General features: G+C 52.1%; 1 protein-coding gene and 1 long non-coding RNA gene across 3 annotated transcripts; one reads left to right on the forward strand and one right to left on the reverse strand.

Moving 5' to 3' along the window:
* Window positions 1-2,020: 2,020 nt before the first annotated feature.
* Window positions 2,021-6,117, reverse strand: LOC137206345 (uncharacterized). Its single transcript, XR_010934623.1, has 3 exons — window positions 5,960-6,117; window positions 4,831-4,951; window positions 2,021-3,718 (listed from the first exon to the last, which is right to left on the reverse strand). It is a non-coding gene; the product is annotated as an uncharacterized lncRNA (long non-coding RNA).
* Window positions 6,118-10,395: 4,278 nt separating this feature from the next.
* On the forward strand, window positions 10,396-19,465 carry ZNF629 (zinc finger protein 629). 2 transcript variants are annotated; one of them, XM_067706123.1, is made up of 3 exons: window positions 10,397-10,811; window positions 13,303-13,410; window positions 13,565-19,465. In XM_067706123.1, the coding sequence occupies exons 2-3, from the start codon at window positions 13,338-13,340 to the stop codon at window positions 16,096-16,098; spliced, it is 2,607 nt and encodes an 868-aa protein (XP_067562224.1). In that variant the 5' UTR covers window positions 10,397-10,811; window positions 13,303-13,337; the 3' UTR covers window positions 16,099-19,465. The 2 variants fall into 2 exon arrangements, with proteins under 2 accessions (XP_067562225.1, XP_067562224.1); XM_067706124.1 differs by lacking the exon at window positions 13,303-13,410 and having other exon boundaries at window positions 10,396-10,811.
* Window positions 19,466-20,129: the final 664 nt, after the last annotated feature.

Consider the following 20,129-nt stretch of genomic DNA (forward strand, 5'->3'; position numbering starts at 1 on the left):
CGGTTTCTATCCCAGCTCGGCTGAGGTCATTTCACCTCTCTGAGCCTTGGCTTTCTTACCCTGCAAACATAACCAAGCTAGCTCAAAGGCTTGCTGTAAGGATTCAATGAATTAATACATGTAAGCACTTAAAAGTGTGCTTGACACATAATAAGTGCTCAATAAATGCTAGCCAACGTCATTATTATTACTATTATTACTGCTGTCTTTTTTAAAAGGTCTGTCGGTAGAGGGTCAGTTTTGTGACACAAGAATAAGGAACACGGTAGAGACAATAGTAAGGGCTGCTATTGATTGAGGACCTTCTTGCTAGGTTACTTACAGACCTTATCTCTATGGCCTTAGGGCAATTCTGTGAAGGGAGTATTATTCTTTGTCCCATTTTATAGGTAACTGAGTGTATGTCAGAGTCTGATTTGAACTCAGATCCCTCTGGTTCCAGGGCACATGCTCTTCTTCTCCTCCACACTGCGTCTCTGATATTGAAAACTTTTTCTGGGAATTCCAAACTAAAGCATCAAAACAGACATGATGTCTAGTTAGTCCAGAGCTGAGGAGGCTGTGCAAAATCACCTAATTCCTCCAACGGGACAAAAGTCAATAATGAAGGGAACTGCCCTGGGATGGACACCATCCTTGCCTAAAGAAAAGGATCTTGTGACCTTAGAAAGGAGCAAGTTGCGCAGATTCCCCTGGAGGTCCATTGCAGTGGGTACGATTCCTGGTGCCGGAACTAAGATCCCGCATGCCATATGGTGCGGCCAAAAAATAGGAGAAAAAAAAAGCAAGTTGTAGACATCCAAAGAGAGAAAGGCGTTGAGCATACATTTTAAGGATAAATTAAAACCATGTTTTTATGTGCAAAAACAATTACCATCCAGCCTGCCCTTTCACACACCCTGTGGAAACCTCAGGGGCCAGTTTGACTGGCCGTTTCTTCCTGCTTCAACTCCTCAGGGTCCCTCTGGGCAGTTTTCACTGGGCTCTAGCACTTAGTACTACTAAAGGTCCTTAGAGTGTGTGGAAGCCTGGAGGACGTGGGCGGCTGTTCTTTCTTCCTTTCATTCTCTAGGGATTTAGCAACTAGACAGGCATGCAGGAGAGCAGCCCAGGAGAGGGTGGGCCTGGAAGCTGTGAGTGAAAGGGGTGAGAGGCAATGGGAGATGAGGAACTGAAGTTGGTGGGCACCAACTTTCTTCCCCTCCTCCTCCCCATGTCCTTAGGCACGCCGCTCCCTCTGTCTGGTTGAAGCTTTGAGAGGGCTAGACATTGTCCATCTTGTCGCTTCTGCAAGAAAGAGGGGGGCTTTCCCAGGATCACTCCACAAGTTAATGGTTTAGTCAGGACTGCTTAGGACATGAATACCTCATTTAATGTACCCAAGGCAGGAAAAGGAGCGTGAGGCCACACTGGTTCAAAGACCATACACACTTTCTCCAGTAAGGAAAACCATGTCCATACAATACAGGGGAGATGTTTTCTAATAATTTTTCCTTTTCACTTCTTTTTTTTCTTTTTTTTTTTTTGCGGCACGTGGGCCTCTCACTGTTGTGGCCTCTCCCGTTGCGGAGCACAGGCTCTGGACACGCAGGCTCAGCGGCCATGGCTCACGGGCCCAGCTGCTCCGTGACATGTGGGATCTTCCCGGACTGGGACACGAACCCGCGTCCCCTGCATCTGCAGGCGGACTCTCAACCACTGTGCCACCAGGGAAGCCCTCACTTCTTTTCATAGTTTGAAAAAAAAATTCAAATGGTATAAAAAGATAAAAGTGCAAAGCCAGCCAGCCTCCTGCCTCTGACTGCCCCATCCCCTATCAACACCTGCTGAGGTGAGCATGTTACCAATTTCTTATGTATCTTTCTAGAGATACTTTATGCATATGCAAGCATCTCCTTTTAGAAAAACATAAAAGTGATAGCACACTGTAGATACTTGCTTTTCCCCTGGATTTTTCACATAGCAACATTTTTTTAAAATAAATTTTAAAATTTTATTTATTTATTGTTTCTGGCTGCATTGAGTCTTCGTTGCTGCGCGCGGGCTTTTTTCTCTGGTTGTGGCGAGTAGGGGCTACTCTTCGTTGCGGTTCATGGGCTTCTCATTGTGGTGGCTTCTCTTGTTGCGGAGCACAGGCTCTAGGCGTGTGGGCTTCAGTAGTTATGGCACATGGGCTCAGTAGTTGTGGCGCATGGGCTTAGCTGCTCTGCAGCATACGGGATCTTCCTGGACCAGGGATCAAACCCGTGTCCCCTGCACTGGTAGGTGGATTCTCAACCACTGCGCCACCAAGAAGCCCTCACATAGCAACATATTTTGGAGAATGTTTCGAGTCAGTTTGTACATAACTAGTTCATTTATTTTCACAGCTGCTGAGTATACCATTATATGGATATGCCATAATTTATTTAATCAGTTCCCCTATTGGTGGACATGTAGATTATTCACAGTCTTTTGCTATAAAAACAACATTTCAGTGCATATGATTGTGCATACATCTTTGTGTGCACGTGTCACCAAGCCTGTAGGATCTAGAAATGGAATTGTTGGGTCAAAGGGTGTGGGCATTTTGAATTTTGATCAGTGTAGCAAATTTCTCCTTCCTCCAAAGAGGCAGTGCAGATGTATCCTCTTATTAATCATGTTTGAGAGGTCTGTTTCTCCACAAAGTATATAATCAGACTATTTATATTTGATAACTTCTTAGGTTAAAAACAGTGTTTCATGGTTGTTTTTATTTGCATTACGAGGTTTTTTCTTTTATAAATTTATTTATTTTATTTGTTTATTTCTGGCTGCGTTGGGCCTTTGTTGCTGCACGCGGGCTTTCTCTAGTTGCGGCGAGTGGGGTCTAGTCTTCGTTGCGGTGCACGTGCTTCTCATTGTGGTGGCTTCTCTTGTTGCGGAGCACGGGCTCTAGGTGAGCAGGCTTGAGTAGCTGTGGCACGCAGGCTCAGTAGTTGTGGCTCACAGGCTTAGTTGCTCTGTGGCATGTAGGATCTTCCCGGACCAGGGATCGAACCTATGTCCTCTGCATTGGCAGGCGGATTCTTAACCACTGTGCCACCAGGAAAGTCCCTGAGGTTTGTTTTATAACCAACACTGGTGAGAGAAAATTGAAACCTGACATTGGAGGTGTGAGATTTTAAGAAAGCATCATGCTGCTTTGAAGTAAGTCACGTCTGATCTGACTTGGACGAAGAAATTGAGAAAATTTGCCAATGAGCTCTAAGCCACCTGACTCCTTGGAGAAGAGGTACAAAAGACAGACAAATGAAATCATGATTTTCAAAAGAGGGGAAAGATATCAGTAACACAAACCAACGGCCAGGAATCTTGATGTTTAACTCAGCTAGAATTCTAAACCAGACCATCAAATGGATGATTTGTGAGTACAATGGCATGGTGTAGGGAAGAGGAAGGACACTGAGTCCTATCAGACTGCAATAATCACAGCTTTTACCTAACAGGGTGACCTTGGGCAAGCTACTTCATATATCTCTGAACTTCCACTTCTTCGGCATAAAATAGGGGCAGTAATAGCCATGTGCCAGAGTTACGGCAAAAACTAAAATAACTCATGGAAAATGCTTGGCACAAAAGATATCAGTGGGAGTTCCCTGGCGGTCCAGTGGTTAGGACTTGGGGCTTTCACTGCCGTGGGCCTGGGTTCAATCCCTGGTCCAGCAACTAAGATCCCACAAGCTGCACAGTGTGGCTGGAAAAAAAAAAAAAAAAAGATATTAGTTAAAGTGGAAGGAAGGAGGTCAAACCCGAGCCCTCTGAGGTTATAGGCCCTAGACATCTGAGGAAAGGGGAAGAAAGCTGGACAGATGATCTGGAGATAGAACAGCTGTAAGCCAGAGCAGCTTGATTGCCCCTGTAAAAGGCAGTATTTTCCAAATCTAGTGATCAGATCTCAAGGGTGAAAAACCAGACAAACAAAACCTCCAAATACTATCCCCCTTAAAGCTTGAAACAAAACCATCTTCTTATCAGTTGGGTATTTCTAGGGCCACCAATGTTTCATTCTTTGTGAATGGCCCCTGGAGATGACAAGGAAGAGGTACTGTGTATCTAATCTGCCAACCCCCAAAAAAAGCCTAAAGATGTATGTTGTAGTTAATCCCCCTATTGGGATTATGAGCGGGATGTGTGATTTGTAATAGTGTCTTTAAAACTGGCTGCATTTATGGCAGCCATGCTGCTTATCATGCCCCATCGGAGCTGTGTTTGCCATCTGTCTCTGTGTTGGACTGGATCCAGAATTAGGGGATGGGTTGAAGACATGGCCCTCGGCATCTCAAAATGTCATCTTGATGAGGACTCACCGGAGAACTTTCTCCCAAACCTCACATGAGTTTTGTAACCAATATTTGCTTCAGCCTCTAGAAAGCACAGCAAATCTGTAACCCACTTTTAGTAGTTATAAACAGAGCTTTATACATATGTATTGTATACCAACCCTGGATTCATGTTATCATTTCACCCCTTATTTTCCCTTTGCCATTTTATTCTTTATCTTGATCATGATACCCTACTACTGCTACTGTCAGTAATTATGGCCAGCGTTTTAGCGGCTGTGAGGCTTACTAGATGCCAGGCACCTGTTGCAATGCTTCAAGTCTTTGTTGAAACCAAGCAAGGTACAAATAAAGAAACAAACACAACTGCCAGGTTCCCTCATCTCCCTTATGGTACCAACTTAAAGGGGTCATTTTAATATCTGAGGACATAAATCTTAGAGAAAGGCTGCATATCTTTGACTTCATAGTTCTGCTTATGAAGCTGTATTTGGAAATAAACAGACCTACAAAGCAAAACAAGAACCTCTCAGCAGTCAGAAGGCGTCAGTCAGGGAATTCCCTGGTGGTCCAGTGGTTAGGACTCTGTGCTTCCACGGCAGGGGGCCTGGGTTTGAGCGCTGGTCAGGGAGCTAAGATCCCGCAAGCTGCTCACCGTGGCCAAAAAAAGAAAAAGAAAAATGAGTCAAATTGAAGGAAACATATCAAATAAATAATAGTACAGTGGGTACCCAGATGTGGCAAAGGTGTTAAGTAGAACTTAGGAATCCCTGAGGTCAGACCCAGACAAAGGTGAGGGCAGTCATCTAGGAGACACTGTAGTCAGGGAAGGAAAGGGTAGGATTTAGCTGGATTTCGAAGGAGAGAAGCCCCAGTCTTAAAGCTGGGAAATCCAAGACTTCACAGTTGATCTGTGGCCTAGAACATGTTATCTGACTTGTTTGAAGTCCCATTCCCTTGTGAGTAAAAAGAGGATGATAATACTTGCTTCTCAAAGGTAGAAACAAATGCCTTCATGTGAATGAAAGTATAAGTTGTAAAATGCTTACTCAATGTGAGCTACTATCAGGGCCTAGATTTAAGTTGGCTGGTATTTGATCAGGACCCTGCAGACAGACCAGACTCAGCTACGTGGACAGGAGGAGGGGAAGTGCTTTAGAGCAGAGGGAGGGAGTCAGGGTTTGGTGAAAGGCCCAGAAGCAGGACAGCCCTTACTCTGTCAGGGGATGGGTGGGGTGGAGCCCTTGGTACGTGGGAGGGTGGGGATTACCTGTGAGGGAGGCAGAAAGGCTGCATTCAGATAGGGCCAGGCCCTTCGGGGGTTTGAACTTCACTGTTCTACAGGCATAGTTCTAGGTTCCTTGGGGGATGTCAATCAGGCTTCAAACTTTTGAGAGCTTCCCGATTTTTTTAAAAGAATTTTAATGTGTGTGACAATATAATACTCTCCTCCATCTGTCTTCAACCTCCTTTCCCTTGCTTAGGCCCCAGTAGAGCATTTGTTCCCAGGGCTGATGGGAACCTCTCCAGAAGGTTAGTCCATGTGTCACATATGGATAGGAAATCAGTTGAATCGACCTAATTTGACTCGGATTAGTACAAACCTGAAAAGGAAATCAACTTTTTTTTTTAATCCCACAATCTCCACTCCTAACCTTCCATTTAAAAAGTGGTTGTGGGCTTCCCTGGTGGCGCAGCGGTTGGGAGTCTGCCTGCCGATGCAGGGGATGCAGGTTCGTGCCCCGGTCCGGGGGGATCTCACGTGCCGTGGAGCGGCTGGGACCGTGAGCCGTGGCTGCTGGGCCTGCGCGTCCAGAGCTTGCGCTCCTCCGCAACGGGAGAGGCCATAACAGTGAGAGGCCCGCGTACCACAAAAAAAAAAAAAAAAAAAAAAAAAGTGGTTGGTTTTTTTTTTCTCTAAATTGGAAATCATCAAACAGAACAAAAGATTACAAAGCTAAGTCTTGCTCTTACTTCAGATTCTCACTTCTCCTCCCCAGAAGTAACTCTTTCCGGGTACTTATGCAAACTCCCCAGAATAGTCAAGATATACACAAAAGTTATTCACAGAGTCGGACTCTTGCTGTTGGAGAACATCTGAGTGACCATGTCATTTTGCAGAGGTGGTAACTGAGGCCCTGAAAGCTTAGCGACTAGAGTTAGTTCAGATCATACCTTAATGCAAATATTTGGTTTCAAAACAGTATACAAAGATTTCATTTCTCTTCATTTGTATTATATATATATAATATACACACATATATATAATATACACATTTACTTAATATATAAGTTAATTTTATTTACACAATGATATATGTGGTCTTCAGTAGCTTAATCAAAGTTATTTTACCTTTATAAAAATAGAAAAGTTCCGTAATTTCCAAAAATTAAAAAAACAAACAAACCATCTCTGTTGAGGATGAGGACCATGGAGTCATTCTGAGGGCAAACACTGCAGTGCCTTTGGGGAGACCCATGGGCACCAGATGGGTGGGGAGAAGTAAAGGACACTGGAAGCAGGACAGCTGGCTGGAAAGTCACTGTGGTAATGCAGGAATGAGAACCAGGGGGTTGCAGTGGCCCGGGGCAGGCGGATGGAAGAGCTGGATGGACTCAGCAGGGGTGCCATAGGCCTGAGGACCTACTGGCTAAGGGGTACAGAAGATGGACCCCCCAGGCTTGGTATCGTGTAGGGAAAAGGAGCCGGTGAATCTGGGATGAGGGCGAAGTGGACGGGTCTGTTTGGCAGATGGAGAGAAAGAGCTAAGGCTTTGAGGATGGGGCAGAGCTGGGCAGCTAACAGCTAAGGGTTTGGAACTGACCACGTGCAACAAGAGATTTCTGAGGAAGAGAATGTAAAGGAAGGACTTGGTTCTGAGCTCAGGGGACACGGTGGTCGGGAGGCACCAGGAGGGAAGGACTTGTTGTGACAAAGCCTTAGGAGCCACCGTTGGCACTTGAGCAGTTCCTGAGTCTGGAATCTCAGACTCTCAGAGGTGGAAGGGACCCCCAGGTCCCCAGACCCAGCTCTTGTCCCGCATTTGAGAACCACGTTCCTGAATAGCAGCTCCCAATGTTCCCTGTGGGCACGCATATCTCCGCGGAAGAAGGCCCCATCCATTCCTGGTGGCAGCATCTGGCAGCCTTTCTGCCTGTGGTTAGACAGCTGTCCTGGTGACAAGGTGCCTGCGGTGGTGAGGTGAGTGGCCTCCTCCAGCTTCACCTTCCCAGTCCTTGCATCCTGCCCTGAGAGCGTCCCCATCCATACAGCAGGGGATTGGAGTGTCTAGTCGTGGCCCCAAGTCCTCCCAGATTACTCAGGACATTACCCAGATTTCCAGACTCCTGGCTCTCCTGCCCACCAGGCTGAGGGCTGTGCCCTCTGATGAGGAAGACTGAGGCAGACGTGGCTAGAGTTGGTCAGCTCCAAATTCTTGCATCATCTCATTTAACCCTCCCGTCCCTTGGAAACCAAGGCTCATCCTCTTTCCAAAGAAGAGGAAGTTAAATCTCCAAGAGGCAAAGTGACTTGCCCAAGATCATCCTGGCAGTGAGGATGGAGCAGGGTTTGGATCAGGATCTACCTCCAGGACCTCACTGCCCTCAAAGCAACCTGGGCCTCGGGGCACAAGGCCCTGTATTAAGGGGCCATGTGGGAGGCTCGTGAGCTGTGACCAAGAAGAACGTGGCGGTGGGTTGTCCATGAAAGGCAGGGAGTCAATCCAATCCTCATCCTTCCAGGAATTCCCCTGCCAGGAGGGTCTCCTTCACGGCCACTGTGCCAGCTGACTATAGGCAACAGGACAGCACACTGTCGTCTATAGTCAGAGCACCCTTTGCCTCCCTTAGAAGCAGGACAGGAAACTTTCTGGAAAATGGCTTGGCCCATCCGGAGTGCCCTGCCCTTCCCTATTCCTCTCTCCAGCTTGTGGAGCAAGATGAGGAGAGAATGGCAGGGCTGAGAGGCTTACTCTGTGGTCCCAGAAACACACACAGACACACACACACACACACAGACACACACACACGCAGCCAACCTGAACCCTGATGGTTCTGAAGTCAGCATGCCTGGGTTTGAATCCATCTCTGTCACTAGTAAGCTGTGTACAAGTGACTTACTCTATCCTCAAATAATAATAATATTGGTTTCATGAGTTGTTTTGAAGGTTCATGGAGTTACTACATGTAAACCCTTGGAACAGTGCCCAGCATGTAGTGAATAATCAAAGGAACTACGTCAGCAGACATCATCCTATTTATTACTCTGAACCTGGTAGACACAGATCAAGGGGTACAGAATCAATAGCTACAGTTAAGTGGGTGCTGGAGCATCAACAGTGAAAGATGATTAACATCCTGAAACCACCTTTCAGCCTCACAGTTGGGGAATACAAGAAGAGTGACAAGGATTGTGACAAACTGGAAAGCCCGTGCCCCTCTAAAGAAGGAAGCTACCGCCCAGCCAGTTGTTGCCATGTGAAAATTTGGGTGATGTTGCCACATCTTCGGATTTTCCAAAATTTGAATTTTTATGTGAAATGTACCAATTTTTAAATGTGGCAATTAATTCAGTTTTTAAAAAACCCCAAAACCTTGTAGGCCAGATTCAACTCTTCTGTGAGCCTCCAGGGTACAGCTTTCCTGTAGACTTACTGCCCCACAGCCAGGTCAGGCTTTTGCAGCCCTGGGAGGGCAGAAGAGAGCCTTGAGGGCGGGATCTGCCCACAAGCCTCTCTGATCCCAAGTCGGCCTCCTTCTCACCTGTCCCTCAGAGCAAAGGGGAGAGTGGGGATGTCTGGGAACGAATGTGATTGTGCAGTGGAGGCTCTGCCCAACTCTACCCCATCTGTCTAGCCTAGGGATTAATCCAGAAACAGATGGAAGAGGCAGAAGGATGACTTCATTCCACACACTGAGCACCTACTACCTGCCATTACTGTTCTAGGTGCAGTGGAGACAGCAGTGATTACAAGAGGCCAGGCCCCTGCGCTGATGGAGCAGATCTTAACCCCTGTGTGTGCGGGAGGGGAAGGCAGTGCCAGAGGTGATGCGTGCTTCGGAGAAACAGAGCAGGGGAAGGGAAGCCAGGAGGAGCAAAGGCCCTGAGGCTTGACTGAGGTGTCAAAGGTGACAGAAGCCAAGGATAAGATGGAGATATGCCTGCTAGGGAAGGTGGAAGGAGACAGCTCTGATAAGGAGCAGAGGCAGGGCCAGCAGGGCCTCTTCTGCTGGTCACACTCTCTAAACCGCATATGTAGCCCCAGAGGACTTGCCTCCCCTTAGCAATTTCTGACAGTTTGTTCCTCCCCTCACTCCCTCACATCTCTGGACAGATAGCCCTTTTCACATTCTCTTTGTGAATGTGATTTGTAATTCCTTTGTGTTTATCACACACACACAAACACACACAATCAAACCTCTTGAGTTCTTGAGGGTAGAGAGCCCAATTTTTGTTCAGCTCTGAGGTCTCCCTGCCGTTATGTTCCCCACAGTGCCCAGAAATAATAGGCTTCCATATACCGATGTGTTAAACTGAAATAATGGCATGGCTTAAGCACGTTCCCTCACTTCTCACACCTTAGTTTCCTCTCCTGTAAAATGGGGATAATCATTGATTGTGATGAGGAGGAAAAGAGAAAAAGGCTATAAAAATTGGGGGCCTAGATAACCTGGACTTGAGGCCACCAGGGTTTTTCTCTTGCTCTGAGTTGGGTGCCCCTGGGGCTACTGGGAAACGTTCTTGCCCTCCTCCCTCCTGCCACCACGGGGCCTGAGTTTCCTCCTCTGAGGGGAGCTAACTGAGGAAGAGGGGCCAGCACACACTTCCCAGTGAGGCTGGGGCTAGGGACACAGGGCTGCCACAAATCTCTCGTGGCTGCGCTGGTCCCCTCAGCCCAAATGCTTGTTGCTGTGACTTCTTATTTCATCTAAGCCATTTTTGGTCTGTAGGATGTTCCGTCTCCAGGTCTGTCCTGCCAGCCCTGGCTCCCACCCCATAATCCAGGCATCCGGGACCCATGCGTGGGTCTGAGTCCCAACAAAGGCAGGCCCCGGAGACCAGCAGCCAACAAATCTGAGATGGGGCTTTCTGGGAGCGGCAGGCGGAGCTCCTGTGAAATGGAGGGTGGCCATAAATCCGGAGCCCCTCACTGGTATCTGGGTTCCCCCGAGAACTGGCTTCCACTGGAGACGGAGAGAGGGGCGTCGTCTCAGCCACCTCCCTGCTTCCCGTCCTCTTTTTCTCCCAGGCTGTGGGAGGCAAAGGGTTAAATCCCATAGAGCTGATGCTCTGACTCCAGGCTAGAGGGGCCCGGGAAGCTGGGGTCACTTCCTGCTCCGTCCCAGTCACCCTGAACTGGTCCCCGGGTCCTCAGCCTGGGATCACCCCTTGAGAAGGACCCCAGAGTCCTCGGCATCTAGCCCACCCCCCAAGGCAGGGCATTCAAGGGGTTAAGTCCCCTGGGGCTGGATTCTGCCTTCCGGCCTTTCCCAGACCCCAGAGCCGTGAGTTGGGGGCGCCTGGGTTCCCGGGGGGTTGGCCCGGAGGGCCCGGGACGGCCGCCGGGGAACAATGGGGCGCGAGAGGCAGGGGCCGGGCGCGGGACTGAGCCCCCTCCCCCGCCCCCGGGCCGCCCGGGTTAGGGGTGGGGGCCGGGAAGGGGCCGTGAGGGCCGAGGATTCTGGGAAGAGCGCGAGGGTCTGGCTGTGGGGGAGGGGAGGGCGTGAGCATTCTGGGAAGAGGGAATTCGGCCTGGCGGGCCGGGCTGGGGGCCGGGGCGCCGCGGGAGAGCCGGGAATCCTGGGTGCCCCGGGCGGGGGAGGGGAGGATGCCAGGCTCGGGGTTGGGAGCCAGAAGGAGGGTCGTGGGGACCGGCTGGAGCAGAAGTCCAGGGTCCGGGCTGGTGTGGGCGTCGGGGGGCCGGGGCCAGGGTGGCTGTATTCCCGCGGCTGCCTCCATGTCAGGGTCACCCTGGGCCGCTCTCCACACCTCTCTGTGAGGCAGCCTCCTCCTCTCCTTCCCTCCCTCCCTCCCTCCGCAGTGGGGCTGGCCTGAGGTCGAGGCCGCTGCAGGCCGAAGCACTTCTTGCCTCCCTCCTTCTCCCCACTTTGATACTCCATGTCGGCCTTGTCATTAACCCCTTCCCTTCTACCCTGGATCGCTGAGTTTGAATTTCTCGAGAGACGATCGTGGTACATAAATTCTTACCTGTCCTCAGCAAACACAGCAGGCCTCTTCAACATAGTCAGGCAGCCCCCAGCTTGGCAGAAGTCCCTGCTTCCACCTTCCCAAAGACACTTACAGATGGGGGTGGGGGATTCTCATAGCCTAAGGAGCTGCGGAGATGAAGAAGTTCATTTACTTCCTAACATCTAAGCCCTCTCTCTCCTACTGCTGTTTGGCAGGCTTCAGCTAGCTCCTGCTTCACTTTGGTCACCACCCTGCTGCCTTCTCACAAGTCCTTGCACCACCGCCCCCATACACACAGTGGTCATCCCACACGGCCACTCAAAGCCCAGGCCCTCCCCAGGGTCTCTCTGGGGAGTTCTTCTCCTAGCACTTAACTCCTGTGGCCCTGTTCCCTCATCATGGAATCATATGACTGTCTCTGGAGTGACAGCTGCCTGTGTTTTACTCTGAACTCCTGCTCCTCTGCTGCCATCCCCTTTAAAGGCATTGGACCAAACAGGTTTTCTAGGAGCAAGGGGCATCTCATTCATTCATCTTTTGTTCATTCAAAATTTATTGAGCACCTATTACGTGTTAGGGATGGGATACAGCAGTAACGAAAGAGAAGATGGATTAGAGGAAGGGGTACCAGGATGGGAGTGGTAGTGGAAGCCTTCAGTGGGGAGTACTCTGTTTCGAGTTCACAGCTACAGATTGTCAGGATCCAACCCCTCCTTTTACAGCCAGGGAAACCTCTTGATCCCAGGAATTTCTCCATCCCGTTCCCATGGCCAGCAGGCTCTGTCTGAGCTTCTTTCCCCAGCTGCCCACGTTTATGAGTTTCACATGACTTTCAAGGTCACTTCCCTCTCTTAGAGGCTGCGACAAGCCAGACACAGAGCCTTGCATATCTGGTCTTAGCTCTGCCACTTCCCAGCCTGTGACCTTGGAGAAATCTCCCTGGGCATTGATTTCCTAATCTGGAAAATGGACAGCCTGATTCCTGGGTCTCCTCACAGGACTGTGGGGAAGATGGGGTGCGACAATGAGGACAGCACAGCGGGCACTGTGTCAGCTAGCTGTCAGCTGCCAGGTGGTCTCCACACACTCATCCCGCCTCTCTTTTCCTTTCCAATTCCCTCTCAAGGTAGTTCCTGCAGAAGCCCCCGATGGCTTTAAACTGCCCCCTCTCCCTACCTCTGGCCCGAGCTTCGACCTTCTTTCTGTGCTTGGATAACGGGAAAGTGCCCCAGTCTTTTGGAGGGCCCTGTCCCCTCAGGGAAATCAGGGTGGTTACTTTCTTTTTTTAACTCTTTAAGTGTTCCAGGCAGTCTTGGTTGTCTATGGGGCTCATAAGGAAAGTTTATTGGTCCCAATTAGCAGCCCCATTAAGGAGGAAAATTAGAGTCTTTAATGAACTTCCTCCGATTAGCAAAATAACAGGTTTCCCAGCCTCTGGGCATCAGAGGGGTAGGGTGAGAGCCTGCTTCCCCTGTGGGTGTCAGATAATACCTCTCCAGCCCCCAGTGTGGGTTCAAAGGGTTATGACTGATGAGCTTTTAATTACACTCTTAAATTCACCTACTTGCTTAGTTGTGATCTTAAGATCTGGAGCAAGAATCTGGCCTGCGGGGGCGGGGTGGGGGGAGGGGTGTGGGCGCGGTGAGAACTGATGCCCAGAAAAATGGGGAGGTAGGAGACTGCAGTTCAGATCAGGAGAAATAGGGGCTGGGGGGTGGGCAGGTGGGGGAGTGGGGCTGGGGGAGTAAAGGAAGGCGGGAGGTCAGCTCCCATGGTGTGCTCTCTCCCCTCCCCTCCCCTCCCCAGGGTCCCTGGAGCACTGGGCAGTCCTGAGTTCTGGGATGGAGCCCGAGGCAGCGCTGTGGGGCCCTGATCTGCAGGGTCCTGAGCTGAGCCCCGACGATGCTCATCGAGGTGAGGGACACAAGAAGGGACTGCGGTCCTGACAAGACAGTAGCCCCAGTTCAGGGAGGGGCGCAGACTCTGGGGGAAACCCAGGGGAGGGAAGTGATGCTCGGCCCGTGTTCTGAAAGGAAATGGGGGCTGGAGACTCCCTTTCTCTCTGTAGGTGCCGACAGTGGGAACGAAGAGGAGAGCCCTCAGCAGGAAAGTTCTGGGGAGGAGGTCATCTTGGGAGATCCAACTCAGAGTCCAGAATTCAAGGACCCACCAGAGATGCCCCTGGAGACACCCTCCCAGGATCCCTCAGTCCCCCAGGACCCCCCGGCCCCGCTGGGTCACTCCAACCCCTCAGACCACCAGACCCCTCTGGACCCCCCAACCCCCGAGGTAGTCCCGACCCCGTCTGACTGGACCAAGGCCTGTGAGGCCAGTTGGCAGTGGGGGACTCTGACCACCTGGAACAGCCCCCCGGTGGTCCCGGCCAACGAGCCCAGCCTGCGGGAGCTGGTGCAAGGCCGCCCTTCCGGGGCCGAGAAGCCCTACATCTGCAACGAGTGCGGCAAGAGCTTCAGCCAGTGGTCCAAGCTGCTGCGGCACCAGCGCATCCACACAGGCGAGCGCCCCAACACCTGCTCCGAGTGCGGCAAGAGCTTCACGCAGAGCTCACACCTGGTGCAGCACCAGCGCACGCACACGGGCGAGAAGCCCTACAAGTGCCCCGACTGCGGCAAGTGCTTCAGCTGGAGCTCCAACCTGGTGCAGCACCAGCGCACGCACACGGGCGAGAAGCCCTACAAGTGCACCGAGTGCGAGAAGGCCTTCACCCAGAGCACCAACCTCATCAAGCACCAGCGCTCTCACACGGGCGAGAAGCCGTACAAGTGCGGCGAGTGCCGGCGGGCTTTCTACCGCAGCTCGGACCTCATCCAGCACCAGGCCACCCACACGGGCGAGAAGCCCTACAAGTGCCCCGAGTGCGGCAAGCGCTTCGGCCAGAACCACAACCTTCTCAAGCACCAGAAGATCCACGCCGGCGAGAAGCCGTACCGCTGCACCGAGTGCGGCAAGAGCTTCATCCAGAGCTCGGAGCTGACCCAGCACCAGCGCACGCACACCGGAGAGAAGCCCTACGAGTGCCTGGAGTGCGGCAAGAGCTTCGGCCACAGCTCCACCCTCATCAAGCACCAGCGGACTCACCTGCGCGAGGACCCGTTCAAGTGCCCGGTGTGCGGCAAGACCTTCACACTGAGCGCCACGCTGCTGCGGCACCAGCGCACACACACGGGCGAGCGGCCCTACAAGTGCCCCGAGTGCGGCAAGAGCTTCAGCGTCAGCTCCAACCTCATCAATCACCAGCGCATCCACCGCGGCGAGCGGCCCTACATCTGTGCCGACTGCGGCAAGAGCTTCATCATGAGCTCCACCCTCATCCGCCACCAGCGCATCCACACCGGCGAGAAGCCCTACAAGTGCTCCGATTGCGGCAAGAGCTTCATCCGCAGCTCCCACCTCATCCAGCACCGGCGCACGCACACGGGCGAGAAGCCCTACAAGTGCCCCGAGTGCGGCAAGAGCTTCAGCCAGAGCTCGAACCTCATTACGCACGTGCGCACCCACATGGATGAGAACCTCTTCGTGTGCTCCGACTGCGGGAAGGCCTTCTTGGAGGCGCACGAGCTGGAGCAGCATCGAGTGATCCATGAAAGGGGCAAGACCCCCGCCCGAAGAGCTCAGGGCGACAGCCTCCTGGGGCTCGGGGACCCTGCCCTGCTGACCCCACCCCCTGGAGCCAAACCACACAAGTGTCTCGTCTGCGGAAAGGGGTTCAATGACGAGGGCATTTTCATGCAGCATCAGAGGATCCATATTGGAGAAAACCCCTACAAAAATTCAGATGGCCTCCCTGCACACTCCGCCCCCAAGCCGCCTCAGTTTCGACCCCCCAGGCTCCCTTTTGGAGGAAATTCCTATCCAGGTGCGGCGGAGGGCAGAGCTGACCCCCCAGGACAGCCCTTTAAAATGCCTGATGGGCAGGAGAGCTTCAGCCAAAGGCTGGGTCTGCTGTCCTCCAAGTCCTACATCTGTTCCCACTGTGGAGAAAGCTTTTTGGATCGCGCTGTCCTCCTTCAACATCAGCTCACCCACGGCAACGAAAAGCCCTTTCTCTTTCCTGATTATAGGATTGGCCTAGGGGAAGGGGCAGGGCCCAGTCCCTTCCTAAGTGGAAAGCCCTTTAAATGCCCCGAATGCAAAAAAAGCTTTGGCCTCAGCTCCGAGCTGCTGCTGCACCAGAAAGTCCACGCCGGCGGGAAACCCCAGAAGAGTCCGGAGCTGGGGAAGAGCTCTTCGGTCCTCCTGGAGCACCTCAGGAGCCCGCTGGGGGCCAGACCCTACAGCTGCTCAGATTGTGGGGCCTCCTTCCTCGATCGCCTAGCCCTCATCCGGCACCAGGAGACCCATACCCAAGAAAAGTCCCCCAAACCTGAGGACCCCCACCCAGAGCCAGCCACCCTGTCCACAGGCCAGGAAAATGAGGAGGAAGCCCCCATCCCCACAGAGAGCAGCAGCCACGGGGAAGGGGGAAGCCCCAAAACCCTTTTGGAAGAAAAGCCCTATTTGTGCCCCGAGTGTGGAGACGGCTTCACAGAAGTCGCAGCCCTCCTCCTCCATAGGAGCTGCCACCCAGGGGTCACCCTGTGAAATGGGTCTGGAGACCAGGGGCCTCTCTTCCCTGAGAGGAACACTGGATCTCCCCAAAAATTATGTGGGGAAAGGAGGAAAACTCTTTCAGATTGTAGCGAGGCAGAGGATAAAGAATGGTGGGTAAAAATAGTGCTTTTACATCAGTGATGAGAAACCCTTTAAAATTGTTGGTGGGAACCACTTATACGGCAGTAGAGAAAAACTGTTGGGTTAGAAACCCTATAAATACGTAGGAAAAAAAAGCCCTTTAAGTCTGTAGCAGAAAAACCCTATAAACCATAGTGGATAAAAGCCCTATTAATTGTAGGAAGAGGTCCCAATATGTCTCTAGACAACTCTATAAAACTGTATTGAAATCCTTGTGAAACTATAGGGTCAGGGAAGTGCAGGGAATATGACAATGGCGTTGACTTGGAAGGAGTGACCCTTAGAAGGTGTAGAAGAACCTCCCATGAACTTGCTCCTCCCATGAACTTGCATTCTCTCCCCTTGGAGTATGGGAGGGAACCTCTCTCCCAGAGCCGTGGACAATTACACTGAGGAAACTGCTCGTCTGGGGAGGAGCGCGGGAATGGGGTGGAACCAGAAAAGGAAGAAAACAGAGGAGAAAAATAAGTGATGAGGAGCCCTCAGATCCACAGAGGAGAAATGACCCAGGAACTAGGAAAAGAAGGTGTAGCTCAGGACACTGGGGGTTCCTTGGGGTACGAGGGCAGCCTTAGATGATTGTGTGTGTGAAAGGAAGAGGCCCATGGAATTCCTGATCAGAAAGAACCCAAAAATGGGGAAGGAAAAAAAAAATCCAGCCTTTTTAAAGGCTGAAGTTTGGGGTGCATAAAAGCTTTAAGTATAAGGAGACCACAAAAATTAGGGAGGAAGAGTAGGGGGTTGGTTATAGTGCTTTGAGGAAAGCAGACCAAGGTGGAGAAACTGTTCCGATGGAACCCAACAAACTCCAGGCTGCCCAGTCTTCCCTGTCTCCAGGAGCTTGTTAAACTACAAGTACAAGCAGATCCCAGCTCAGGCCATGAGGGTTCCCCCCACCCCCAAAGCAGGCAGGACTCCCCTCTCCCCAGCCCAGCTGGGGACGTCTACTCTCAGAGGCCTCCAGGGATGGAGGGTCCCTCCTGCCACGTTCTCAGGTCTCACTGTCAGGAGGCTTCTCCTGAAATCTAACTGCCACCAGTCCTGCTGCAGTGGCAGCCCATTTCCTCAGATTCTGTCCTCAGTCAGAGAGGGAGAACCGCTGCTAGTCGACCTCCAAAGAATAAAGCCCTTCAGAGACTCAAGGCCTGTGTGTGCTTAAATCCTCCCCAGACTTCTCCAAGTCAAGAGAGCTATGTGTGGGCTCTCTGTGGCAACGAGGGACAGCAAGTTGACAGAATAGAGAGCTTTGATTAGCCAGCAACCTGATTTTAAACCTCACTCTTTCATCTGAGCTGTTAGCAAGGCTGCTAGCAGGACAAGCCAGCCTGCACACTGTGATGGGTGTCCAAACGCCCCACAGACTGGACCGTGGGTCCCTGAAGAGTATGGAGACCTGACCACCTGACCACCTCACCCTGGTACCTGGAGCCCTGTGAGGTTGTTAACAACCCAGCCCGACTGTAGGCTTGCAAAGGGACAGATTCCACCCACTTGGCTCCTTTCCTCCTTAGCCAGAAACCTTCAGAGGGAAATGGAAGGATGAGAAACACACTCCCTGGCCAGGCTTGTCTCCAGTCCTCACACACCACACACAGTGACATACTTTCATTAACCCAGCCAAACCCGCTCACATGACTGGGAGTGTGTGGCAGGGGAAACAGACTGTTTTCTTCTAAAATGGTTGGAGAGAGAAAACTCCTGAAACATCTGTAACAAGAACCCCATCCCCTAACCCTAGAGACCCTTAAAGAAGGAGAGGACTCCGTCCAGTGCTGGGTTCAATGGAAGTGCCCACTGACCCCACGCTGGCCCCTGTAACGCACTGTGGTCCTGAAGTAAGAGGACTGAGATGCCAGGTGAGGAGTCACATCCCTGGAGAGGGTGACCCAGCTTCCTACAAACTTGTGGAAGAGACCTCTGATTCCACTACCTAAAAGTTCAAAAGGTGAAAGTCCTTCACCCTTCGTCTATCCTGTTCCCAAAGGGATGACCCTCAAATTCAAAGATCGAAGTCATAGAACGCTGTAGGAGGAAGAAGCGAGGCCTGCTGGGGAGAAGGAAAAGGCAGGCCTTGGATGACTACGGGGAGACCCTTGTTAACATCTGCATAAAGCCCCGCCCCACCCAAGTGCCAGGTCAGAGAGCACCACCAAGAGGGGAGAAGAAGGCTGCCTGCCTCTACTGACAGCATGGACCAAGGGGGTGTCCCTCTGAGACTGAGGAAGAGGAGACGATTCTCCAAGCAGGTTTTTTTCCCTGTAAGATGGCAGCAGAAAGAAACTTCAGCTGTAGAGACAAACCCCTTGTAAAGCTAGAAGCAGATCCTCTCAGAAACAGGTCTGAGGAATCTGTCTCCAGAAGGGTCCTGGAGAGCCCTTGGGGCTCCAGGGTCAGTCCAGGGGAAGATGGTCAGTGTGGTCAAAGGCCGACTGAAGGCCAACCGAGGACTAGGGTGTAGCATACGTAGTAGGACGCTCGCATGTTGTAGGGTGAGGGCCAGAGGTCTTGGCTCCGGTACTGAATGGATGATGTGGACACGATTAGTTGGGGTCTGGGGTTTCATAGCAAGAAAGGGGGCAGAGTCAGAGAACTTTGGGGTGTCACCTGTTCTCTGTTGCCCACCTCCCCAAACTCTTTTAGCTGGGTACTTTCCTCCCAGAGCAAGCTACATCTTGGGAGGAACTAAACAGGGAACAGGCTGGGGGAGGTGGCAGTGTCGAGTCCCTCTGACCAGCTCAGGCCAAGGCCCAGGGGTCGTGGCACTTTCCCACCAGAACTGGGTCTGGAAGGCAGAGCGTAGCCAAACCCTCTCGTTCAACTCCACGCAAGCCTGACTCTTAAGAAGGGCCCTCGTGGAGGAGTGCGACACAGGGTCACAGCGTCATTGGTGAAAGCAGAGGGGAGAATAGAAACTGATCTGAGCTTAGGCTGAAACTTGAAACTGCTATGGATATGGAGGTCAGAAGGGAGCATGGGCATGAATCCTGAATGGTGGGGCAACTCGAAACCATCACAACCAAGAGGTGGGTTCCATGGCACCCGCCCCTCAGGTGAGCAGTCCCGACTCCTTTGCCCCCGTGAGGGAAGCCCCACTCACCTGACTTGTCCCCCCTGGAGTGAAGAGAGGCCCCACTTTTGAGTGTTGTGTGTCAATAACAGTGTTGTGTCACTGGTGGTCATGTTGAATAGTTGAAGAGAATAAAGGGAATAAGATTTCCCAGGTGGTTTCTGTCTTCTCTTTCAAGCCTAGAGCAAGCTGAGAGAGCCCGTCCTCTCCCAGGGCAGCTTCCATGTGTAACCTCAAAAGCTCAGCCCAGCCCCAGGCCGCCCTTGCAGCCCTCTTCCCGGAGGCCTAAAATCCCCATCCAGAGCTTGCTGGTGGGAGCCTGAGGGTTTATGGAGTTTTAAAATCTGCTCCCTTGGGAGACAGGGGCAGAAATGTGTTGAGAAGGTGGCAGAGCCAAGCAGCACGACATGCCGACTTCTGGGTGGCAGCCTGGTGACTCTGGCACTCGCTGGCTCGGGTCCAGCTGTGCTGCCCCAGGGAGGCCTCTTGGGCCCCAACACCTGCACCCTCCCCAGATGGCCACAAGGCAAAGTGCCTAAGATTCTAGTTCCAGAAGCCGGCAGCCACCTCCCCTGGTTCGTCTGGGTCCTGGCCCTGGCCCAGCTCTTCCTCTGGACCAGAGCCTCCTAGCCCCCGAGGAGAGGTGGGTGGTGACCTGGCTCGTCATCTCACTCTCAGGATGTAGCCCGTGAGCCCCCAACGTGTGGAGAGGCTGAGGCTAACAGGAGGCAGCCATTTGCCTAAGATGCGAGGGAAACCAGAATGGCCAGGAGCAAGCTCTGCACCCAACCAAGCCTCTCCTCCCCCACCACTG

This window comes from Pseudorca crassidens, chromosome 15 (genome assembly GCF_039906515.1).
Source record: "Pseudorca crassidens isolate mPseCra1 chromosome 15, mPseCra1.hap1, whole genome shotgun sequence".
NCBI classification, from domain to species: Eukaryota; Metazoa; Chordata; class Mammalia; order Artiodactyla; family Delphinidae; genus Pseudorca; species Pseudorca crassidens.